The 27,471-nt window shown below is 34.8% G+C and overlaps 1 protein-coding gene across 2 annotated transcripts in view; it reads left to right on the forward strand.

The window, feature by feature from the left end:
• LOC128672435 (homeotic protein ultrabithorax) overlaps positions 1-27,471 on the forward strand; it is a 131,653-nt gene that overhangs the window by 80,808 nt on the left and 23,374 nt on the right. For both annotated transcript variants that reach the window (XM_053749582.2, XM_053749581.2), the window contains one exon: positions 18,816-19,912. In XM_053749582.2, the coding sequence (XP_053605557.1) occupies positions 18,816-19,114 (299 nt within the window). In that variant the 3' untranslated portion in view covers positions 19,115-19,912. The remainder of the gene's footprint in view (positions 1-18,815; positions 19,913-27,471) is intronic.

Here is a 27,471-nt window from a genome sequence, read left to right on the forward strand (position 1 = left end):
TTGATCAACATGAAAAGTTACTTTTATTCAGTGCTTATGGAAGTTTTATTTATTCTCCTTTATCTTATACTAGATGTTGCCCGGAGCTTCGCTCCCGTAGGAATTTTGAGATAAAATATAACCTATATCAATGTTACCTTTAAATAATGTACCTTTCTAATGCTGAAACAATTTTTGAAATCGGTTCGGTAGTTTTGGAGATTACTCGCCTCAAACATACAAACTCACAAACGCTTACCTCTTTATAATAATAGTATAGATGTATCACATACCTATTGGTTCCCAAATCGGAATCCAGTTAGTCTAATTTGCAATAGCTCCGTGTTAATTGATCCCGGGGCGGTGTTGGTTACGATAATTGTCAATAAATTGTTCCGGGCATTAATCTCAACATCAAATTACCTCTTGTATTAATTGCATATTGGCACCAACATTGGCAACAATGTCATCCATGTAAACAGCATCAACATGAGTAAATATATTTTTAAAGTGCCAAACAGAAATCTCATACACACATCCATAAATGCTTGAGAACGTGAGGCACGCACTAATTAACGTGCAACGTGAAACTTCGTCATGTACCTTTACCAGCTAAACAGGATCTGCGACAGTTCATATATCTTCCCTCTTTGCGTCTCTTTCATCAACATCAAGGAAGGGTAGAATGGGTCTTAATAAAACGGTTGCCTGGTAATTGCGTGTCTAACGTTCCCTACACGTAACATGGCCTTTTATTAGGTGGAAATTCTGTATACGGCACTACAGCCAAGCAATGGGTGGCAAGTTGGCAACTTATGAACTAGACTCAACTGTTTATAATTGTCAGTAAAATATTATGTTATTTCCTGCATAGTTTACTTAGCATAAAAATAAAATCAACGCGAGGAAATTTACATTTGTAAATCGTATCGATTATTCATAATAGATTTTTATTGTCAATGCGATTCAATTGATTTCTTAATCTCGATCTGAAATTCATTGAGCGTGTTTAGTTCAATGAGGCTTGATGTAGTTGATGTGTTATTGTGATGTCCCGAGACAGTCGTAATGTCCGCATTAGCGGGCCGTTATTGTTTATGGCCCTTTGGCACATCTTTGTTTATACATTAGTTACGGATTGTGGCTTTAATGTGAGCTATTTGATTGATTGCACACTTGGCTGTCATGCAGTTTAGCTAAGCGCATTCCAATGTATTCAACACTGTTCTCTTAACATTATATTTCTTCTTACAACAGCATTCATTATTCATTAAGATCTTTGCAATACCTTACATTCCTATTAGTAATGTTACAATTATCTACGATCAATATCAGGTTATATTAAATTTCAATTTGTACCGTTTCTCGAATCGTCCCATTCGTTTACCATTTTGCATCACAAATGACCGTGCAGGCTACAGTATACAGACAGGACAGGCCGGTTCAAGTTTTTACCATCTAAGGCAGGGAATTCTAAAAGGGCTCGAATACTTTTCTTATGCGGCTAGACCCGATACGTCGACATTAAAACAGTGTACATACATAGTTCTGTCCCCAGCATTGTTCGCTAACAAGCCCGTCTAACCGCGCCCAAGCACGACAGCGGAACCGTGCACTTATGTGCATATGGACACTATATCTTGATATGGTTTTAAAGGAAGAAAGGCTACTTTTACGTGGGAAAGGTTATATTTTATTATTATAATTATGTCTGAAAGTATATGAAGTAAGTTTGAAATAACTGTTATTAAATAATGATTAAAAATCTTTTTTTGAGTTAAGAGAACAATAGATCTACTGACGAAAAAGACAAACAAGGCAATGCCAACGAGAAGAAAAGTAAAGAAGAAATGTCCTTTAAAATTCAAGTAAGACAATAAAGAGACTACTAAGAGGACATATGGTAGATATGATAAACAAGAAAGCTAGCCAAGCACTTGAATAGATTCGAGTATTGGGTTTACCCCCCGCCACGTCACTAAAAATACTGTTATTCCGATAGATACAGTTTTATTTCCAACAATGTCCGTCGAATTTTAGAAAGCTGGCGGTTGTGCAACTTTCTCCCTTTGTTACAAAAGGTAACTTGGACGTATTGTGTCCACTTTTTATGATTTGCCATAATAATGTGTTGGTCAGATTTTTACGAGGGACCAACTTTCTCTTTGGAGTTTCGTGAGCAAAAAGGCTCAAAGGTTTTATGACTTTATTCTGTGTGTTTAACAAAACTAGTCAGGGTAAAAACTATTGCTATAACTGACTGCACTAATGCCGTTATGTCTACAAAACAAGTGATGTTTTTATTCAATAGACACGATGGTTCAGAAAAGGTCAAACCGATTTGTGCAAATGCAATCTTGTAGTTACATATGGTCACGAGGCCGAGGTTTCATAGAGCGTTCGAAAGAGCTTTAAGGTTTAGGGTCTAAGTTCGAAGTGTCACTATTTGTATCCATGAGACTTATTAATTTAATGTTCCTTTTCTCATATACAAGCCAAGCATATGTATCTTTACTTGACATAGCTGTAGTAATGACTTATTTTACTCTCGAAGCATGATGACTAAAAAATTTCATTATTCTTAGTCTACGAGTTATTTTTCTAACTCTGTACTTCAAATGTAATTCCGTTCATAACATAGAATACGGACCGTACATCTCAACAGATACGTATCTAGATAATAGTTAGGTATTAAATTGTCCAGAAGCGACATTTACGAGCGTATTGGCGCGGCCCAGGGTGCAACATGCTCGATATCGGTAACCCCTTCCCTTCCCTGGCTAATTCACTGTGACAAATTAACAGCTAAATTCAGACTCCCTACATACGTTGTGCCTACAGGTGCACGTTGATATATGATGGGGTTAGTACGTTTTTTGAACCGTGTGATTTCTGTCCACTTTAGTTTCATTTGCATGTTGGTTTTTGTGCACTTTATGATTATGCCGGATTTTGTAGGAGTTAACATTGCATTATCTACCTACAAATCAAATACTATTCATTTAACAAAAAAACTATAGAGCCACAGCTACATTCTCTTACATCCATTACAATAGGAAATGTGATGCAGGAAACTAATTCTTAAATACCAGAGAGGGCATCGCATTAAAGCATCCTAGAACAGAGTGCATTGTTAGGTCTCTTTGGATATCTAGATCTAGGCACAGAACAAACTTAGGCGGCAATATACGAGGGCTGCTATTTATGTATCCGGAATAACAGAATTAAACAAACATATATTATTACATATGGTTTTATTGTTTCTCGAAGTATTCTCCGCGATGATCTATGCACTTCTGCATACGATGAAACCAATTTTCAAAGCACTTTTTCCATTCTGATTGAGGTATGTCCAAAACGTGTGTTTTGAACGCATCAACGGCCTCTTCGCGGCTCGAAAAACGTTGACCACGTAATTTATTTTTAATGTTTGGAAATAAATAAAAATCATTGGGTGCCAGGTCGGGGCTGTACGGCGGATGACCCGTCAATTCAATCTTTTGACCCTCCAAAAAATTATTTGTTTCAGCCGACTTGTGGCAGCGAGCATTGTCGTGATGAAGTATGATTCTGCGTTGTGGGTTGTTCTTTCGTATTTTTTCAAAGACTTCTGGCAAACAAATGGTGGTGTACCATTCAGAATTAACCGTCCTACTATTCTCTAGTGGCACTGTAGCTACATGTCCGTTGATACCAAAAAAACAAGCGACCATTTGCTTTAAAGTGCTTCTCGCACGAACAACTTTTGTTGGATTCGGTTCGTCTTGAAAGACCCACACCGTTGACTGCTGTTTAGTTTCAGGGTCATAAGCATAGATCCAGGTTTCGTCACCTGTGTAGATATTATAAACAGCTTTTGACGTGCCACGGTTGTATTTTTTTATCATTTTCTTACACCAGTCGACACGAGCCTGTTTTTGATCTACGCTCAAGTTGTGCGGAATCCAACGCGAACAAATTTTTTTAACAATTAAATGTTCGTGTAATATCGCGTCTATACTCGTCATACTAATGCCCAGAGACGCCTCTATCTCGCGGTATGTAACATGACGATCTTGCATTACTAATTGTCGCACAGCATCAATATTTTGTTGTACCACTACCGATTTAGGACGACCCTCCTTAATTTCATCCGTGAGCATAGACCGTCCACGTTGAAATTCCTTAAACCAATAATACACAGTGGTTTTCGATGGTGCTTCATCTCCAAAAGTTAAAATCAGTTGTTCGATGCACTGTTTTTGAGTTAATCCACGCCGAAAATCATAATAAATCATCGCGCGAAAATGTTCACGAGTTAAATCCATGGCAATGAAGACAAGCTATTTTCAAAATTGGCGCCAATTGAAAAAAACAAATGACAGGGACATGAAAAATATTTATTCTCTAGCCGAAGAGTTCTATTTTCAAATGTTGTAATTACTTTTTAAATATTCTAGAATTATTGGCCAGTTCCGGATACATAAATAGCAGCCCTCGTAACTGCGGCTCACGAGAACACTTTGCTTAGATTAAATACGTTTAATTTATATTCAAGATAATTTCGAAATCTTATTAGTTTATTAATTAGGTTTTAATATTGCTCAAATATTTCATTAATTTGTGTAGACGTCTGTTATTATCATTGTTTCAATTGAAAATAGATGCATTACAAAAAACATAACTTTTATAATCAAGTAATATTTCTTCAAATTGTACTTATTCTTGGCAGTTTTTAAATACTGCAATGCGTCAACTGGTCCCGTAGGATAAGACTCGGAATTTGTCGACAGAACACAGTTATAGATATATTAAAACAATCTAAACTTAATAAAAATTTTAACGTTATCACATTTTCAAATTTAACATCTTCCTTTACCGACTGAAAATGTACTGGTCTGTCCTCTTGAATGAATAATACTTACTAGTTAGTATTCTATGTGGGAGAACTCGACATGTGAGTCAAACGATATATTAACGTGCTGGCATTATCATTATCACTTCGTAACTAGCTGTGTGGTTCTTCCACTTCCACGCAAAAACTATATAATAGTCAGCGAAATGTCAGAAGAGAAAATAGTTCAAAGAAATAAGAAAAAGCTGGTATGTTTTTCACTAACGATGTCATGTTTAGACAATTTATTACAGTGCTACTTACGTATGCCTTGTGTTTGTATTAATTCGCTCGTAAATATTGCGGATTTGTATTGAAAGATGTATTTCCCAAATCCATGTTGACTCAATTTTGTATTTTTGTTTAAAAAAGTGATTCATTTAGACTTTGCATGTGTTATAAGTATTGAAAGAAAACAGTTATGACATTTGGCTGAATAAACAAGTATAAATGAGTTTATTTAATAAGACTATAAATGTAACTTCATTTTAAGTTTTTGAAATATATATGATTGTAAGTGTTGAGAAAAAAAAAGTCGAGTTTTTACAGAATTATCCGTGGAATGATGTTCAGTAACATACCATTCCCTCTACCGACTAATATTTGGAAATGCGAAAGGTTGAATATGAGTGAGAATGTTTGTTACTTACAAATTTTCTGGACGGTTTTGATAAAACTTGGTCCACATGTGGAACATAATCTGGAAAACAACATATAACATAGTATTAACCTTAAAATTCCCACAGGAGTGCTGCTAGTTATTATGTTTGTTTTTAAATTCGATATTCAATTCATTAATAAATTCAGAAATGTACGCGAAGGCACTAATAATATTATAGAAAATTCCCTAGCAGACTCACGCTAGGGCTTATGATAAATTTCTAACAACCACAGCTAACAACCTACCTACGTAAGTGCAGTGAGCCCCTACACATCCTTTCATCTCGGCTCCGTTGGCGGGCGAGCTATCTTCAATCTCAATACTGACGGACCGACAGACAGGCTTTAACATACATACATCAGACCTATTGTTCTCAGCCACACACGTCCCGCTCACTTGTATAATGATTTGTTTTTGATTTTCCATTTTAATCTTTTACTATTTCTTTTTTATATTTTTTAAATTTTCATGAATATACTTTATCTAGTAGTAAGATATTATAAAATCACGATTAATAATTTTCATGTGATTTTAAACTTATTTACATTTTGACTTATGTTAAGTATATTTACAATGTAATCGTTTACGTTTTGTAGCTATCATAACACGTTTATTACATGTTTATAAAGAGCTGCGTCACATGACTCAATATTAGAATTACCAAATCCATTCCCATCATTTCTACTAACAACTTCAACCGAAAACAAATCAGCAATATTCGCATGATCACAGAAATAACTCCATTGTTATACAAGTTGTAAACAGAACAAATCACGTGTTATACTGCGTCGTAAATACATCAGTCAACAGCGCAATCCACCGGTTAGACATTCTGATATAAACACTGAGGGTAGACTAAAAAATAGCGATGTGGCGCAACAATTTCGGCGTGTTTGGACTCGCGGTGATATTCACATAAATCGTGGAAGAACCAAATTGCGCCGATGGCTCACGCACGCACCGGGGTGTAAATTTTGAATCGCTCGAATCGGCTTAACGATCGATAACTCGGAGTTTGGTGGATTCGCCGATTAAGTTGTATTGGGATTTTTGGTTATTTTAGAATCGTTTTCATGTAAATTGTCATATTTTGTCCAAGTGTACTAATTTTAATTGGCTCTTCTCTCACTATCTTTTAGTAATAGTAATGACTGAGCAAAACAATGTATCAACTACGCAACAATTTATGCCCATATTGGTTTTTCTCGCTCAGCGCAATTTACATGAGTGATGCCGATTTCACTTGAGCATGGAAGTGATTGAAATGCCTTAAAAATTCAACTTTTTTAACCTGAATATGTGCCTTAGTAATTTTTTTATGTTATGATAATAAATTTAATATATGCCATGTTATATATATATATATATATATATATATATATATATGATAAACTCTCATGTATATAGATATTTTTCGCCTATATCATCCATAGATGTATAACATGAAAATCCGGTACAAATGTATATCACACTCCATGTTAAAATTACCGTGTTTCGAAAAAAATATCGCATGGCCCTTGTTATATAGCTGTTTTGTTTTAAAACATTATTTGTAAGCGCACTGAACTTGTGTGATTGCTTAATATAGTTGTTTATTCTTTTGAAGCACGCAAGCTTTTCAATAGCATGAGGGTCTATCAAGGTAGTACAACATCAGTAAAGTTAGTATATATACATAAATACTTGTACACACAAGTTCTCCTTCTTATTTCAGAGCTATGCTCTTGTCGGTGGAGTATATGCCACGTCTCTCTATCGTATGGCTTTGCTTTTAAGGTCTCGATACGACACAAAATTCAATGCGCCTGTCTTCTCTTTCAGTTGCCAATCACAAAATGCAAGCCAACTGGAAGAGAAGGCAGGCGCCTTCTCTTTCAGTTGGCTTGCATAACCTTCCTCGGTCTCCCTGGACCTCTTCTACATACAAGTTCAATATATTAAATTCAATGAAAAATATAGAAAGGACTACTTTCCTTAGAGAACCATTCAAAAACGAGATGGCTTGACACCAAAGACCGTGAAAAGTGGAGAATAAGAAAAAATGGAAGGGGTGGATCCTAGGCTCCAACTCTGCGCTAGGGAATGCAATTCGGTGAGACAGAACATTCAGAAATCTTTCAGAAAATATAAGAAGGTATTTCTTACAATGATATAAGGTATTCCTTATATCATTCAATTTTGTTCCATCCTTTGAGAATGCATTTAACAAATCAGATCTCATTTATAAACAAACGAATCAGACTGAATATCTCACCCCTAATTGCTTCTTTCGCATATCTGAATCTTTGGAGAATAAGCGAAATACAATTTCTCTTATCTGCAAAGTTACAATTCCATTCTACTCGGCACCGCCAGATTAATCCCTCAAAGCTTCGTGGCGGCGGGAAAGCGCTGATAAACGGCCCAACTAATGCTGCTGGATTGCATTACGATGCAAACTTTTTCAGTAACTGGTGAACCGCGGAAAATCTAATAAAAAGTACACAATAAATCCAACTTTTCAGCGCAATTGGCAAGTGTTTCTACTTCGATTTTAATTTGCTGTTGTGTTGTTTTGTATATGTGTATGGTGTATACCTATTGTATTGTTTTGGCTTTTACTTATCAAATGTCAAACGGAACATTTATTTATTTAGTAATAAATTAGCTGAGTATTTCCGTAATAAATAAAAATATTGACTAACGTAACAGCATGATTCATGATAAATGTTAATGAAATCGTTATCGATTGTGACATGAAAGCGGACTTTGCGCCAACTAAAAGCGATGTTGCTAAAGCGAACAAGCAATATCTGCAGTTTGTATGTAGTACACATACGGGATTCTCTTATGATGATTTAGTGCATACAGCGCCGCTGGATGGATTTAAAGCCGTATGAACGGATTATGTGGGCGAGAGAGCAAACACGAGGCAGCGGACGCCATTTTCTGATTTATTGCCAACTTTTGATTCGCGGCTTTATTGCCTCTTAACAAAAAGAAGCAATACAAGAGCGCAGTGTGGAATATTTTATTTCTTTTTGAAATAAAGTTACAATTTTATTTATTAATTCATTCCTTAAATTATGTTTGCATTTGAGTTTAATTTTACAATGAAATATGAAAATTAGATATCCCTTAGTAAGTAGGTGTATTTCAATAGGTACATATGTGTAGGTACATACTTACAGACCATTGGTTTTACCATACTATAAGTATAAAGAAGTATGAGAAAGATAAATCGCAATAAAAGATAATTTTACCAGTGTCGATGTGTTAGTATTCCATCTACGTCACACCGCGAACACATTATCGATCTTTCACAGCCATAAAGCATAGTCTGGTCTGCTTTGCTATATTTCTTCTCCTCCACTTCACACGAAATGATAATCTAATACCCAAAAGCCTTAAATAAAAGCATGTGACGATACAAACATAAACGATCCCTCTTCGACCTGTGTCAATAAAGATAAAGAAAAACTAATATCAAACGGGCTAGGTACGTGATAAGAAAACATTTATTCGCCATGTTTAATGCATGATTTGTCGTAATTTTCAACCTCCCTTGTTTTGTTTCTGAAGAAATGGGTGTGTATGATTTATTGTTTGTCTTATTTATCTCGGATGAGGAAAGATTGTATGGGTTGGGGATACGACGCATGTGAGGTTTATTACAGCTGAGATTGGAGATATTAACTTTATTGGATTGTTTATTTCACCGTTAACGTTATATTTTAATAATAAATATGTGATTCTGCTGAATTAAAAGTGAAATTAACATTTTCATTTATCAGTTGGGAATTCGTACAGACGTATTTTCAAGGCTTTAATGTAATTTTTGTTTATTTTCGTGGCATCACAGCTCCGAATGCCATCTGAAATACGAAAATATGAGATAAACATTTTAATTTTTCTCGGTAAAGTTGCTTCTTAATGAATTGGACAAGAAAATTGAAAAAAAAAACAATCTGAAATATAGGTTGCCGCTTATGTTAAAAAATCTTCCGTATTACATATCAATCTATAGCTATAAAGTTACAACATAGAGTAACATTGCAAAACGACTCTGTCCAGAAGACTAGAATAATATGTATCAAAAGTTTATTCACCTCATCCAGAGTGATGAAACAGTAGCGTCTTATCGTCTTACATAAAACGGGAGCAAGATCCAGGATATTTATCTAAAATGGCGGCCAAATCTGCGTCCCGACTCAACCGCCAAATTTGCATTTAAGCGTTGAGTAAACTTCACATATTTCCAACCCCATATTGGGTAGAAGGAATTTATACAAAAAACTTTAAATATATCAAAAATACCAGAATTAAGTTATATAAGTCGGACATTATAATGCATGCTTCGACTAGGCTATGTACTATACGCTATGTGCTTAAGCCACATTACATGATAACAGTATAGTTTTATACTATAATAGTTCTTATGACAATATACATAGAACGTAGCAAAATAAACCGATGAAAAACAAGACTGAACAAAATTATCAAAACCTATATTTACAAAAAATATGCCCGATCCGACAAAAGAAGTGTAAAAGTATTTTTTTAATACTTCAAATTATACCCATAAACACTAGTTCCATATCCCACTGTTGTATCCAAGCCCTAAGCCAGAGATTTAACTCAGTCTTGAGACAGTGCGGTTTCTTTACTTAACCCTAACTTAGATACGCCCAACTCGGGTTACCGAAGCTCTGAATACCAACTCCTTTGCAGGTGACTTTGTTTCGTCTTTCTCTAAAATTGCCGAGCATTACTCCGCTCGGATTTAAGTTGGGAAATTTCAAATGTGCGGATTTGGTGCCTGCTATTTCGAGGGATAAATCATTGTGTTTGTTTGTTTAACTTATTTATCTCGTATGCGGGCTTAGAACTTTATTTCTCTTGGTAAGACGTGTTCGTGTGTTTGAAAGTTGAAAACATGTAATTGTGACGATATCATGTAAGTAATACTCTAGGAATAATTACGTAATTTTAATAAAATATTGCAATACAAACACTTAATAATGGAACACTAAAAATAAATATTTTTTAAATTACCTAAGACACCAAAATATTTAATGTAACGTTCATCTTTATTAAAAAAGTAAAGATACTAAGACTGAAAACAACAAATAAAAACCGTTCGATTGCGCTGCTATATAATGGTCCCACGTCAACAGTTGCTTTGCTACGCGTAATGGATAGTTTCAATAGGCAATCAATTTAGTAAACCCGCAAATATTACGACTCCACTATTTTATTTCTACTCTGTACTTTATTGCGTTCATCGGAAAGGTACAGGCAACTAGAAAATTGTCAATTTATTTAGAGGGTGTTTTATCTGTGGGTGTTTTCAAAATGATGATCGCATTTTTTACTTGATACATTGTTTATGTTACTTAGCAATTTAAATTATATAAATATGAGCACAATAAAAATATAATTCGGCTGTCCATACTTTATTGACCTTAATATTATAAATGCGAAAATCTGTATGTCTGTCACGTTTTCACACCTAAAACCGCTGGGCCGGTGAAATAAAACAAAAACAATAACTATTCCAATTATTGTTAAATTACCCGAAATCAACCAGACTACCGCGGGTGGAGCTGCGGGCAATAGTTAACAAATTTATAAACGGTATAACAAAAATGAGAATGCAGATCAACTTCTTCAAAAGTTATAAATCCCGATGAATAAAATCATTCCGCTACTGTTATTCATTTTGCTAATAAGATAGTATCCATAAAGATTGTTATCTTAAAAGCATAATTAGCTTTGATGTAAGTTAAATTGCAAATTGGTGGTTGAAACTATGGATCACTTGAAGATGCAGAAGCGTACAATCATATTTTCAACTCTACTATTTGAGTAATACGATTAAAAATTGAATAATATTGCAGTTCGCAGTCAGTTGCATTGCCCCGCCTAGTTCGTGGTCTGTAATCAAATTTGCGTTATCGTTTTCTTACAATTGAATGTTACTACGTGCGTTTATGTGAGTAAAATGAGAAATTGATATTGATTTACAACACTTTATAGGTACTTCATGCATTTTTTTCTTATTTTCTACTTGATTGTACTAAACTTTGTATTCATTTTTGATGGCTGTTTTTACAACTATTAAATAAAGTCAATACTTACAATGTTTTATTGATTAGGTACTGATAGTGGGTAGGTATATAATCCGATATTGACCGTAAAATATTTTACGTCACATCGGATATTTATAACACCAATAAATTAAAGATTAGGTAGGTGCAATAAAAACATGTTTTGGTTTAAAACGTCATGACATAAATCAACGTTATTTTTCTCGGTAGTCCGAAGTGTTATTTTACACCTTGAGAACAAAAAGTCAATCTCTCAAAAACTGCCACGAAATCTATAAATGACCATTTTTTCTTCCACTGACACAATAGAAAATGTTTTGTGCTCATGTGTGTGGTATCATCCATTTGCGATTCATGTCGCGGTCTTCTTAATTTAGTTGGGTATTTTAAGACACAGGCGCGCTAGAGAAAGCAAGCGGCCATATTTCAACATTTGACAGCTACAAGCCCCGAGCAATATGGCGACTACGCCACCCAATGAGGGACTTGCCCGTCACGCTGTACGTTCCGTTCCTAACTAAGGTACATTAATCACATGTGATTTATCGGGGAAGGAGTGACACATTTTATATTCTATTTTCGAAAACTCCAATGAGTTTTTCAAAATGAGCGCTTGAGAGATCGCAACAGCTGCATCTTGTTAGCATGTTTTCAGCGGCTCGCTTTGTGTTAAAATTATTTGCTTGAATGGATTTGTGTATTTTTAGATAGTACACTGCCCCTTAAATTGTATAGAGTAGTCATTGGAGTATTGTGCGAATTATACGCTGTATGACCACCAATTTAATATCAGTGTATTATTGATTTATTGAGTCGTTATTCTGAGCAACATCTGATATATTCATCATAGTAATGGATGTCGCGCCCGTTGGGGACATATATATCCCTAAAGCATAAATGGAGTGATGGACGTTTTAAGTAGTGTCTAAAATTGATTTTTAAATAAGTTCGGATCACGTCCCCTTTGAAAAGAAATGGTCTCAGGCTTTCTCGTGTCACATTCGTCAGGGTTTGTCCTAATCCTCGAGGGACGTTCAATTTTTATTACATTCAACCCTGATCTATGGTCTAATATCGGACCAATGTATAGAAAAGTTACTTCAAATAGTTCTAATATTGCTAAAGGGTTCCTATTTGGTAGTTAGTTTTGATAGTTGTCATATATATGTACTGTAATATATATAATAATGATATTCAACACAAAATTCTCAAGATAATTATTTTGTTAATCTTGTGACAGTCTTTAAGATTTAAAAATTACAGCAATTACCATTTCAATTGCATTATCACAAGTCAATCTTTTACCTGTATCATCATTTCAATATGCATTTACGGTTACTAAATTATCATACTGGGCCACGTAAAACTCGAAAAAACATGTCGACGCCATTTTGGTGGGGGATAATTTTCTCGGTAAAAAATCCGCCAAGTTGTTTTTACAATTTCGTGGTATAGGCGCGTAATGCACGAAAATTACTTTAATAACTATCCTCAGATAACACGGAATACATAAGGTTGTACGGTACACGGGTTTCATTTTCTAAATGAAACCCGTGTGGTTTTATTATTTACGAATCAATTTTACGCAACAAGACCTTAAAAAGTCTGCCAGTATTTCATGTTTTCGTGACCTATTGAGGCAGTAGTCCAAAGTCCAATCCAGAGGTCCGAATATCACGCAATCGAAGTTCTTTTCATTATTTTTTTTTTTCGTTCGAATGTATAATCACAGTTTCTCCTTTCATAGAAAATCACAATAAAAAAAGTTAAATCCAACGCATCGATAGACCGATCTTTTTCAATTGTGAATTTGCTTAAAAGTTGAAAAAAATTAGAGAAAATTCATGAAATTAACTTAAAATCGGATCCCAATCCCAATGCAGTAATGACATTCGTAAATTACTCTTAACTTTAGTTTTCTTTTAGCACAGAAAAGACAAATTATTTGTTTTTGTTATCACTTAATTATATTATTTCCTTATTTAATTATATTATTTCCTTAAAAATGGAAGACAATCTTCAAAGTTGTTTTTATTAGATATAATCGTGCCTTATAGTCGGATAGTTCAAAAACATCAAGACAATGTTGAAATAAATCATATTCAGCAGTCTTAGAGCATTCTAAAATTTAGAGAAAATGGTTCATTATCGTGTCGTCACATAAAATCCTGGACGCCTTTACCCTTAAACGCAATCTCTTGACCGATTTAAATTGATTCCGTTATGCGGTCCGACAGGTACAGATAGCATAAAAAGTAGCCGACGAAAGCAGTACTGGCTCTCTTGTTTCATTTTCATCCTGTGAGTCAATTAAGCCTCTCCAATTTAAGAGTGCGCGAGTGTACAGGCCACTAATGTATTATTCATATTCTGTTTTGAGATAACAAGCAACTTCTTAAGTCGATACACATCTAGCGACTGATTGGTACGCCAACGGCGGAAAAGCGGCAGACTCTGGAAAGTCTATTAAAATTACCAGGATTATACTTGAGTTACTGCTGGGAATTTATTTTACTGTTATGAAGTGCCGATTATAGGCAGGAATTAATTACTCCGTGGACTCCAATTGATCTGAACGGTTAGCACTATTATAAGATTTCTAATTCGACTCCTTTTGGAATTTATGACAGCATTCGGAATATTAACATTTTACGATACTTACTACGAATTAAAGTATTATTTTTCTCTCAATGCCTCTAACTAAACAAACAGTATACTGATACAATAAATACCAGCAATACATACATTTTAATTTTATTTGTACATACATACATACATACATACATTTTATTTGTGTTATCTATATAGATATATTATCTATTTGCTTTAATTTTTGAAGCACCACCATTTTGCCTTTTTCTGTTTGGTCCGAACATTTGATTATCAGAGAATGCCTATTGTTAACTCTTTATGTTGTGCAATAAACTTAGATAAATAAATGAAAATATAATATTGAATATCGATCGGAAATGGCATAAATCTAAAAAGATCGCTGCTGTCTGTACATGCAAACAAACCCAACTTTAATTACATCGAGTATTGATACCGTAATTTCAAGTGGGCTTTTATAAACTGACTGTGTAGATATGAGTAAGGGACGCGCCATATAGCCAGTTATATACTTTATAATCGGAAAGGTTGATTCCGAGGACCACCCAAGTCGCTCCTACAAGCCTCCAATCTGCCCGAACGTTCTATAATGTATTACATATATTTCTGGCTGGCATGTACACGAAATTCGCGGGTCCTTCGCGCCTGCCGCAATGTAACAGTACCAATTTCGTAATTTTCGTTTCTGACTACCAATTTCAGTTATTATGCGCGAGGCGGGTTGGTCGCGAATATGTAATATGGGTGATTTTTGACCACTTATTATTATAAGCCAATAGCAGTGAAATGAGATGATAATTTTTGTAAAACGTTGCAAAGTCGTGTAGCTGCTACGTCCTAAAAGTAAAATTATTCAACTGATTCTTTTTTTATGCATATAAAATAGTAATAAAAGTAGCTTTAGGAGTTTATATATTTTTCTTCCTTAGCTGTTATATCAAAAGGTCCATACTACTACGGCAAAAAATTACAGGTTCACCTACAAGTTAATCGTTTTAACTGCCGTGTCTCCGTCTGGACAGGCCCTAGACGCATTTATTGCCTAGCAGAACACGTTATGAATACTATCTTAATTCCTCTCATTAGAGCCGCCTCGCGAATATCTACTTTACATAATTTTATCGAAGAAAATTGTGCGCGTGGGCACGCTAGTCGACGTGATCCGTTTTAATGCGAACCCTTCCTCGAAATATGCTTGCACAACCGTTCTCTTACCTACATGTCAGCCAGGAAAAAACCAGATCATCAAAAAACAAGATTTACGCTCCCACAAAATGTCAACAGATACTTCCGTGCACGTTTTCCCTGCCATGTGTTCGAAAAACTTGGGCGATGCTAAAACAACAGTTGTAAATCACGCGGAAAGTTAACGAATTAGTAACAATTAAACGTTGAAGCAAACAGTTGTTGCCAATGTCCCCCGCAAATGCTGGGCTATACATCTAAGTCGGAAATTCTTTACGACTGATATAACTTGCACAATCCTTTTGTCGAGGGGCACCGGCGAGTTCCTTTTGTTTGCAACACGTGTTACGAAACGGGTTGGTGACACTTGTGCGGCATCTTCGGATGAGAACCAATTTCCTTGAAACCCGCTCCCTTTTTTATTCCACTCAGAAATTCACCTCCGAATTACTGTAGTTATCTTGCAATTTAATACTTAACAAACTTTTCGCTTCGAAAATAACGCATATAATCAACGTTGTTTAAGCAAATTCAAGTTTTATTTTCGATAAAATTCCCTGAAGGCGTTTTTAAAGCTTACTGCTTTTAAATCACGGCGAAGTAACACAAACATTTTTTTTATTTGAAATGTGAGCTATCAGATGTGAAAGGAAACGCCACACGCCCTCGTTCCGGATCTCATAATGCGTCTACGCAGATGACATTTTCAGATTTGTGCGTAGAGGAAACATTTGACGTCATTATATACCTATTAAGGGCTGCCCTTCGCCACTACACGACTTTTTTGCTAGAACATAGTCCCGCCCACAACCTTAATGAAGCCGTTTGTGTCATGTTTATTGCTTTTACACCGCACTCCGGATTTTGAGGTGAATTTACAAGGTGCAAATTGACACTTCAGGCGCGGTCTAATTAGTCGTCACATATCCACGCTTCTGGCATACAATTTGATATATATATATATGTAGTAGCATGTCTACTTCCTTGAATACATTGTAGATTTTACTTATAAGATCACTGCTAACCATTAACTACATAATATTAACGGACTTAAAACGAACCTTTTCAGAAGAAACGAAAAGTTTCGTGGTTAGTCCCGTTAATATAATGCATTATGTAGTTATGTGTTCACGCGAAAGTTTATGAAACACAACTGCTAACCCTGTCTTATTTAACGGATTTGTAACTAGAATGTCAGTTTGTTAACTTGAAATATCGACGGTAATATTAATTGCTTCGTGATCTGTCTCTGATAGAATACAAAACGGTGACTTGTTAGTTGTTAAAACCACGATACGTTTTGCTTAAAGCAACATAAGTCGTTATAGCTATATAAAGGGCGTATAGTAAACAAGAGGTCCCCTTAAATTTATGTTGTACCCACAGAAGGCTTTTACGGCTTAAGTAATTAGCGTCACTCAATTAAGCACTACTTCGGCCCAAAGAATTTTTGTTAATAATTAAAAAGGTTGCACTTAACTTCGGCTGTGAGGGTAGCGTATAAGAAGCAAGGAAATGTCTTGAAATTTGTGGTTATGGCTGCTTAACATTGGGAATGGTTGTGAGCAATAAAAGTTTGTTCTATTATATAATCAAATCAGTTTTAAAAAATGGGAATATCTTTGCTAAAGTACCTTATCAAGGCCGCGAGAAATTCAAACAAAACCGTATAATACGAAATTCTTACCAATAAATTTTATCTGAATCACAGTTGTACAACTGTTATGTGTACCCAGAGTAGTAACACAAGAAATATTACTTTTAAATATTATATACATTTCATAAAATTCTCACGCATCTTACACACTAGCTATTATTATAACGATAAGGATAAACACAAACCATGATCTGTCTACTCTTCAGATTAAGTCATTATGTTTGGGATTTGATTCTTGTTTTATTATTATAATGTACGATAATGCTCGTTCATTGCTTTATGAAAACAGTTTATTTTTATGCTATGACATTTATTGATATATATATTTTTTAATTGAGAACTTTTTTTTTTCACAAAAAGAAGCTACAACATTCAATAAAAAAACGTTGTACAGCATAGCTACCGTTTGAAGTTCACAAGTTAATTTACAATTAAGATTTAAATTCGTCCACTTATCAAGAAAGGCTGGTAAAAAAAAGAAACGCTCGCAGCGTGCGTTAAAATCTTATATTAAAGTGCACGCGAGCAAGGCATGCAACGTAAGCGCATAACTGCATCGGGGTTGAAGGGGTGTCGATACTGCACTGGATATTTTATATACAGTACATGCATTGCGTAATTTATTAGCTTATATACTCCGCTGTCGACGCATGCAATGTTATGTATTTGAGTATAAGAATACGCACTCGTTATTCATTTGTTCTCTTCTCTTTTATATTCATATTTTTCTTCTTTTTTATGTTCGTTTTACTTAGAATGTGTCACTTTTATTATATCGATTATCTACTCAACTAAATATATTTGAAAGCTAAACTTGTAAAACCTTGCATTGATCTGTTTTGTTATAAACCTTCAAATGTTTGGATAGCCCGAAAGTAACATAGGTATTAGGCGAAGTAAATATGAATATTATTATATATTTTTATATTATTTAATATATTTTTATATTTTAAACTTATTATGTTTGCCAAAAACTTATCTTTTCCATTACAACTTTTTCTATCATCGATCGCTTTTCTGGTTGCTGCATCAGCGAAAACAGGGTTATATTTTTTAAATTGCACTGATGGAATTAAGCCCGGCAGCCCTATGGCCGCTCGAATTTTCGCGAGCGGCTATTGGCCCTCAGTTATCATGACGGAATCGAATTCCAAGTACCCAATTCAAAAGCGCTCAGCCACGGCCCCGGCCAATTTATTCGCAATTTTTTGACGGCACATACCCACAGCCACATTCGTTTCCTGATTGGTAGGTACCTGTTAAAGCAATATTTTTGGTAATATTGCTCTGGATGGTCCTTAAAAATTCTTGAGTTCTCCTACCTTCTTTACTTCTTCTTCGAGTTAACGTGTCTTGATGACAAGTAACGAAATTTCATTTTTTTTTTAATGTAAATAATTATTGCATTGTCTTGGTTAACAATTCTACATTTTTCTATACTTTCGTCCAAATATTATAATCATGCGTTTATTTTTGTTTTCCTTATCAAGATACTACAGTATTAAGCGGTTGATCCACTCTCAAAGGCTGATTCTTCCCAAACATAGATCATTATTGACGTTTGAACGAAATGAAGCTGTCGTGACCGCCAATTGTAACGTCATTTGGACTAAGCCGTGAGACAACCAATCCCATTCAACATTCAAACGCTTTTAAACCCTGATACCAACCGGCTACAAAAGTGGCCACTTGAAACAGTATCTACCACTGAGTTCGTTGAACTTTGCACATGTTTTCAACATATTTATTTTCTTGTTACAGGAGCGAACGGCCTGAGAAGACGAGGAAGACAAACGTACACTAGATATCAAACGCTAGAGTTAGAGAAAGAGTTCCACACGAATCACTACCTCACGCGGAGGAGACGCATCGAAATGGCCCACGCGTTATGTCTAACAGAGCGGCAGATCAAGATTTGGTTCCAGAACAGACGGATGAAGTTAAAGAAAGAAATACAAGCCATCAAAGAACTTAACGAGCAGGAGAAACAGGCGCAAGCGCAGAAGGCAGCAGCGGCGGCAGCGGCCGCGGCGGCCGCGCAAGGCCACCCTGAACATTAAAACATTAAGGCCTCGGCCTCCAGGCCACCGGGCCTCGCGCGCTAGCCCAGTGATACGATCGCAATCCGCCGAACAGTCCTTAGCTTTGTGTTCTGTATATTGTTTGTAATTATTTTTCGTTATTAAGTGTTATTCGGTTGTTGTGATTATTTTTATTATAATTTTTAACTAGACAAAATGTTTTCTAATTGAACGAACAATAAATAAACTGTTAAATGCTAGACTAAAAACGGGTCGTATTATTTTTTTGTGTTTCGGGTTTTTGTTTATTGTTGTTTTATTGAATATTTTAATTCGCAATCGTTAAAGGCGTTCGGAAACCAGTGCAATTTGTAGGAATCTCTTCCGTGTATGATAGTGTAGGTGTATCGTAGTGCGTTTTACATTGTGCGACGTAGTGCGTAGCTTGGCAGCGTGCGTCTGAACTGTATTGTACAAATTTAATATGCCTACCAAAGAGACCCGGTCTCGTACCCTTAAATCTAAGTAAAGAGTCGTAAGTTATATCGCTGTCGGACTGTGAAACCTTCCGCGCCATCTCCTTCAATACTCTCGCATAAGTATACCTAGTGTAAACGTGATCGTGTTCCTGCAGTTTAAATAGTCGGTGAAGTTAAACAAATTGCCATAAATATAAGTAGTTATTATTTAGGTGGTAGCGGTGTAAATAGTTAGGGTTACGACTGAAATGGAAGTGACCAGTTGGCGATTGCGCGGGCGCAAGGAATGGGCAGAAAAAAGTCGGGAGAGGTGCGGGGAGGAGCGGGGCGCGCGCCGAGACCCACCAAACGAGACTAGGTAAGTTTTTATCAAAGTCACCGCAGACATTATTTATCGCGGAGACGGTTGCGAAAAAGCCTCTTCAGCGACGCCATTTTTGAAGCCCTCTAAGAACGCTGTTGCTGTTTTGCAATGTTTTAATTTACCAACTCACGCGGTGCTACTTTGATCTTTCGCAACCGTCTTCTTACCTATTATTGAAAGTTTATCTTGTAATTTCTTTATCTCCATAATCTAAGTCTTACTACCTGGGATTCATCAAGAAACTTGGAGAAATGTGACATTTTTCACGCAGAAAAATATACAGTAGTTATCAATTTAATCCTTAAAGATACTAATTAGATTAATATATACAGTTAGGTAGGTGTAGGTTATAAACGAAGCGCCAATTTTTTTTTTTCAATGTAGAGTCAGCATTTAACGATGTCTCTATTGAAATAATTTATCATAACATTTAAAATATACGACACCAAAAACTTTATAAACATAATAACGTAAACAAATGAAGACACTAAATTTAACAACCATGAACCAGAGCGGTTACATTCACATTGGTTTGTATAAACGACTTCGTACACAAGCACGAAGTATTTTAAACAGATGTAACTTTTTTCGTGGCCAGAACATAATTCCAGTTTGAAATTCAGTGATCCTTTCTTTTTTGGACTTAGCATTTCATCAAACGTAGTAAGTCATTATTCTAGGTTTAAAATTTTGAAAATAGAATAATCAAATATTTAATTCCATGTGTAAAGATGTTATTCCTTTTTTTGCTGACAGTGCGTTGTGTCGGCCATAATTTGGCTCTCCGACCTGCGTCTGCCAATTCGATAACAGATAATTATTTAGCCGATACGAAAAATTTATTGGTTGGTCTGCTACGGCGTATCGCAAGAGGCGAATTTTTAAACGTCTTCATTTTGAGGTATTGCCCGATATGTTAGCTTGTTTTATTCTAATTTTTATCTCCGTGACATAATGAAGTTATTAGTGTTTTTGTAACCGATTTTATTCAAGTTTGTAATAGATTGTTTTTTGAAAACATGAGGTATCTATTTGTGACAGAATAAGGACAGTTATGTTTTGTTTACCTACTGAATCCTACTTACAAGACCTGGACAAACTGTAACTAAATATTCAGTGAATAAATTTACATTTATTAATTTTAAAGACAATCGTTGCACTAAGTTTCTTACTTTGTATGAAAGAAATTTAATAAAAATTAATGATCTTAAAAACTATATGAACATTTTCAATTATATTTAAAGTAAATGTCACCACTTAATTAATACACCGATAAATGCGGCAGATGTGGTTATAAAAAGCGAAGTATTTGTCGATAATTCCACCATTTTGGTCGCCGCAAAGCGACTTTGTGGCTTAACGAAGACATGCCACCGTTTTTCTAACCGCAACCGAGAAATATGCAATAACAAAGAGCATAATTGCAGTTATAAATCATTATTAACGAGACAATTACACATTAATTGAACACTAGTATATATAAAAAACACTTCCAAGATGGCGGCATATTTGGAACTATCCGTTGATTTAAAAGCGTTGTTATTTCCGAAAGCAGAAAACGCAAGATGATTTTCATATAATAGCTCCTATTACAATATTATCTCGAGGCGTCTAATTAGATTGAATAATGCATGATCGATTAATTTGTCTTTTGGTTTTATTTTTATTGAAATTAATTGACATTCAGCGGTGGTTCCTTATTAAATATTGCAATTTTGTCGAGAACCCGTTTGCAATAAAAGGAGTTGTACATGGTCCGGTGTGCATACATCATTATGTAGTCGCCCGGTTGCCCCGGCAACGGCAGCTGCGCGAGATGAAAGATCTTTCTTATGTGCATACGAGGGCTGCTATTTATGTATCCGGAATAACAAAATTAAACAAACATATATTATTACATATGGTTTTATTGTTTCTCGAAGTATTCTCCGCGATGATCTATGCACTTCTGCATACGATGAAACCAATTTTCAAAGCACTTTTTCCATTCTGATTGAGGTATGTCCAAAACGTGTGTTTTGAACGCATCAACGGCCTCTTCGCGGCTCGAAAAACGTTGACCACGTAATTTATTTTTAATGTTTGGAAATAAATAAAAATCATTGGGTGCCAGGTCGGGGCTGTACGGCGGATGACCCGTCAATTCAATCTTTTGACCCTCCAAAAAATTATTTGTTTCAGCCGACTTGTGGCAGCTAGCATTGTCGTGATGAAGTATGATTCTGCGTTGTGGGTTGTTCTTTCGTATTTTTTCAAAGACTTCTGGCAAACAAATAGTGGTGTACCATTCAGAATTAACCGTCCTACTATTCTCTAGTGGCACTGTAGCTACATGTCCGTTGATACCAAAAAAACAAGCGACCATTTGCTTTAAAGTGCTTCTCGCACGAACAACTTTTGTTGGATTCGGTTCATCTTGAAAGACCCACACCGTTGACTGCTGTTTAGTTTCAGGGTCATAAGCATAGATCCAGGTTTCGTCACCTGTGTAGATATTATAAACAGCTTTTGACGTGCCACGGTTGTATTTTTTTATCATTTTCTTACACCAGTCGACACGAGCCTGTTTTTGATCTACGCTCAAGTTGTGCGGAATCCAACGCGAACAAATTTTTTTAACAATTAAATGTTCGTGTAATATCGCGTGTATACTCGTCATACTAATGCCCAGAGACGCCTCTATCTCGCGGTATGTAACATGACGATCTTGCATTACTAATTGTCGCACAGCATCAATATTTTGTTGTACCACTACCGATTTAGGACGACCCTCCTTAATTTCATCCGTGAGCATAGACCGTCCACGTTGAAATTCCTTAAACCAATAATACACAGTGGTTTTCGATGGTGCTTCATCTCCAAAAGTTAAAATCAGTTGTTCGATGCACTGTTTTTGAGTTAATCCACGCCGAAAATCATAATAAATCATCGCGCGAAAATGTTCACGAGTTAAATCCATGGCAATGAAGACAAGCTATTTTCAAAATTGGCGCCAATTGAAAAAAACAAATGACAGGGACATGAAAAATATTTATTCTCTAGCCGAAGAGTTCTATTTTCAAATGTTGTAATTACTTTTTAAATATTCTAGAATTATTGGCCAGTTCCGGATACATAAATAGCAGCCTATCGTAGACTTAAGAAGACGAGAATGTTCCAGTCGTGAAATTTTGGAAAATATATATTCATAAATGTATACATGAAAAATCTAAATGTAAAATATTAATAAGTATTTTTATTAAGTAATATTTATAAAGTATTTTTTATTTAATGATTTATAACTCTTGATTTAAAATGTGTCTAAATTTTATGATCACAATCACAACTTATTTTTTTTTAACTATTAAAATTTATAGAACTAAGTGCCTACGACTACGATCAAATTTCTTAAAAAAACTTTCGTATTCTTCCATTATTATCTGAGCGTTGGAATCGTCGGACGGTTTCTTTCTTCACTGAGCGTTGGAGCCCAGGTTCCGACGACACACGTATTCGATACACGAATAAAATAAAAACATGTAACTCGGCCTTATTTTCTGATTTAGACACTTCTATCTTTATCGAAGTCTATGTGGTAGTGCAAGCCGCCTCAGCTGCGCTCTGTTTTATTTGAAGAATTTTTAGTTAGACACTTGAGATATTGCATTCTTACTTACTAGAAATTTAGTCTGTGCTTTCATAAAGAGTAAGTGATTTAGTAGGATTAGTATAAAATAATATTTAAGTTTGATATATTTAAGTTTTCAGGAAAATTAAACACTGTAACTCTGTGTAACACTTACAATATCCATTTGGACGGCTAGGTAAAAAAAAAAGTAATTAATCTATTCTTTCAATACAGACTACCATTACAAAAATGAAAAACAAATTAAAAAAAAAAAACAAGATCCAACATAATTTCACTGGCCACAAAGAAAATGTCCGATTGTTTTTCGTATTTCCTTGCTTTGATCTGGTGACCCTACCCTTACTAACCCGCGCGGGACAGTTCGTGCCAGATACTATCTCTCCACCCGACCTGCCCTGCCTTCCCGTACACGAACCTAGCGTGTCCCGTTCCTGGGAAACGAGTGTCTCTTTTAGTTGCTTAACTTAGTTGAATTGTAATTTTTTTGTATTCCTTTTCTCTGTCTTTTTGTTAAGTTATGTGAAATGATAACAAATAAAGTTTTATGTATCTATCAATTGTTTTAGTTAAAGTACGATATACCTAGCATGCAATATTTTTATTCATTCAATTTCATTCAATGTTAAATGTTAATTTTTTTCTTATGAGCTATCGATTTCCATTATCACAGTTTTAGATATATTGTTTACTAGCTGCGCCCCGGGGCTTCATTCCCGTAGGAATTCCGGGATAAAAAGTACCCGATGTGTTATTCCAGGTTATATTCTACTAATTCTCTAATCTGTCCAGTAGATTTCGCGTGAAATAGTAACAAACATTACACACATACGTCCTCATAAACTTAAGCATTTACAATATTAGTAGGATTATATTAATGATTTGTGAAACGAGTTTTAGTTTTACACCAGCGCAGAACTTTAGACTTGCTAAGTACAAGAAATGCAAAATCTGGATAGGTACTATTGAAATTATCTCAGAATACTATTTCCGTATAATTAAGTACCTATTTCCATTTCAGTTATAGCTAAGAGCACCACTGTCATAAAGTAATTTAGTTGTCATCTACGACTATAAATTGTAAGTGCTATAAACCATTAATTTTATGCTGGAGTACGCAGTGTGGAGACACAACTCAGTTATCCATTTATTTTGAACTCATATCTGGCAATAACATAACGCATTCGCTGGACAATATCTGTAACACGTACGTCATAAAACTACCCTCGTTATCAAGTTTACCCCTAAATTTCCACACCAATTCAAAATTTAGTATCCGAGCTAGAAGTGGGTATTGTTGTGTATTAATTGGTATATAATAATTAAATCGTAGCTAGAAGATAATTTTGTGAATATTTACATTATAAAATAGGTACCTAGAATAGTTCCTTCTGCAGTGGGGGTAGCCAAAAAAATAAAAATAGTTGAATAAATATATAAATAAAGTTGGTTACAAAGTAAGCATACTTTTTTCTTTAAAAAAAGGTAATAAATGATATTAAACATTTTGTTTGTTTTTTAATTTTATCTGTTTGATATTGATCAGTAAGAGCTTTGCCAGTTCATGGATCAGAGGTTATCTGATCAGAATCGAGTGTTTCAGACAAATTACTCGATAACTATAGTCTACGTAAAGTAAATTTACAAAAATTCTGAATATTATAGTTGGTACGGATTGGAGTGTCCATAACACTAATAATTCATAAATTCCTATGAGAGTGAAGCCCCTATACAGAGCTAGTATGTACATAACTATTTTGTATAAAAATGTAAAAGAAAAATATTTCCACGTGTTATTACTTTTTTTCTAGTTGTAGATACAACACAGTGGGTAAATTGAATGATAACTATAATCGAAATATAAAATATACATAGTATAACCGATTTATAAATAAACATGGTTATAATCGAATGTACTTACCGATAACTTATAAAAATAGCAACGTTAATAAGTCATTTCTAAACTGCATTATTGCAAACTTAGAACCGCTGCGTAAATAATGTAAAAGCGATCTTGAGCTTTTGCCATCACGATCACTGGGGGACGGTAATAAAGCTGACCAATAAAAGTTCATTATCTATCGGTTGTTCGCTCCCAACTTTATTGGTTTATAGCACTTATAAAAGCTCGGTTCTAGATTAAACTAGGTTTCTTTTTATTAATTGCTTGGTTAATGCATTTTTTATTGTTTTCATCGTTTTATATCTACTTTCACCATTAGTAAGCTGCACATTCCTGAGTGGCATTCAGTAATTTCTATTCCAAAATTCCCGGACGAGCAAAGCCGCGTGATGAAACTAGTCTCTAAATAAATAAATAGACGAGCACAGATTATAAACGCCTATTTATTGTCAATTTTCCACTGTCTTTCAGAAGCCGAGCGCGGAGAATGCGTTTATGTCGAACGAAGTCGTAATGTCTGTTATATAATATTATTGCGTTACGTGTAGCCATTACTGTATTATGCAGTTATTTTGTCATTGGCATTTCATAACTTTATGTCCGTGCCTCGTGTTAATGTCAATAACAATCTGAGAGGCATCTTGTAACTGCGGTAAATAGATGTAATTCAATATGTGGAGTCAATTTTGCTGTTAATAATTATTTATATCGTGTTTGTGGCTGTTATCTGAATTGGTTCTATTAAATGATTGCAATTTTCCAGTGTTGTGTTAAAACCCAATGCATTAAATTTACACTTCCCAATGTTAGGCAGGCTCACGTCGACGTGACTCTGAATGGAGAAAGCTTAGATTTTGTACTAAACACCAAATTCTTAGGAATTACCCTTGATTCCAAATTGCAATGGGACGCTCATATTAATGGCCTATCTAAAAAGCTTAGTTCCGCGGCATTCGCAGTTTGGAGAATCAGACAACTTACGGACGTAGCGACTGCTAGATTAGTTTACTTTCGTTATTTTCATAGCTTAATGTCCTATGGGATACTACTTTGGGGGAGTGCTAGCACCATTAACACTATTTTCATTTTACAAAAAAGAGCAATACGTGCTATATATGGATTGAAGAGAAAGGATTCCCTTAGAGATTTTTTTAAAGATATTAATATTTTAACTTTACCTTCTCAATACATATTTGACAACATTATGCATGTCCGGAAAAATTTAAACTTATTTAAAAAAGTTGGTGATTACACTGATAGAGCCTTACGCAATAAAGATAAATTGTCTGTCCCCGGGCATCGGTTGGCCAAAGTTAGAACGTCTTTTGTTAGGAACTGTATCCGTTTTTATAACAAATTGCCTAAATGGATTCTTGATTTGCCGGACAAAAAATTTAGAAATTATATAAAAGAAGTACTTTGTAAAAATACATATTACAAGTCTGACGATTATGTGGATGACAATAATGTTTGGCCCAAGCATGGTGCAGTATCCTCATAACATATGTAATTGGTTTATGATATTATTACGTACGTGTTGTACATCTAGCTTTTTATTTTATAAATATGTGTATATTTTGTGTGACAATTTTCAATAATTTTATTGGAAATTCAACTTTTATTTTATTTATTCATTCAAATTTTGACATTTTTAATAATGATGTAAATTCGTCCTCCTAATTTTTAATATATGTATAAGACCTATATTTGTTAATTGACGTCCTTGGAGAAAAGGCTGCGGTGAAGTTTGTTGCGCCGCTTCTTCTTCACCTGCGCTTTGGAAGCCGGCAGTAGACTTAGTTTAAGTAATTTTTGACGTCAATAAGTGATGTATATTATCCTAAATTGAATAAAGAATTTTGAATTTGAATTTGTGTTGATTTCAATGAATTTTATCAGATTGCGTTTAAACATAGAATAAAAACAAAATATATATGTGACATGTTCTGTGTTGGAGAGATATATTTCAGTTATTATTTCATAATTAAAATAATTAGATTTTGCCCACAACTCCGTACGAGAAGT

Source organism: Plodia interpunctella, chromosome 9, assembly GCF_027563975.2.
Source record: "Plodia interpunctella isolate USDA-ARS_2022_Savannah chromosome 9, ilPloInte3.2, whole genome shotgun sequence".
NCBI lineage: Eukaryota > Metazoa > Arthropoda > Insecta > Lepidoptera > Pyralidae > Plodia > Plodia interpunctella.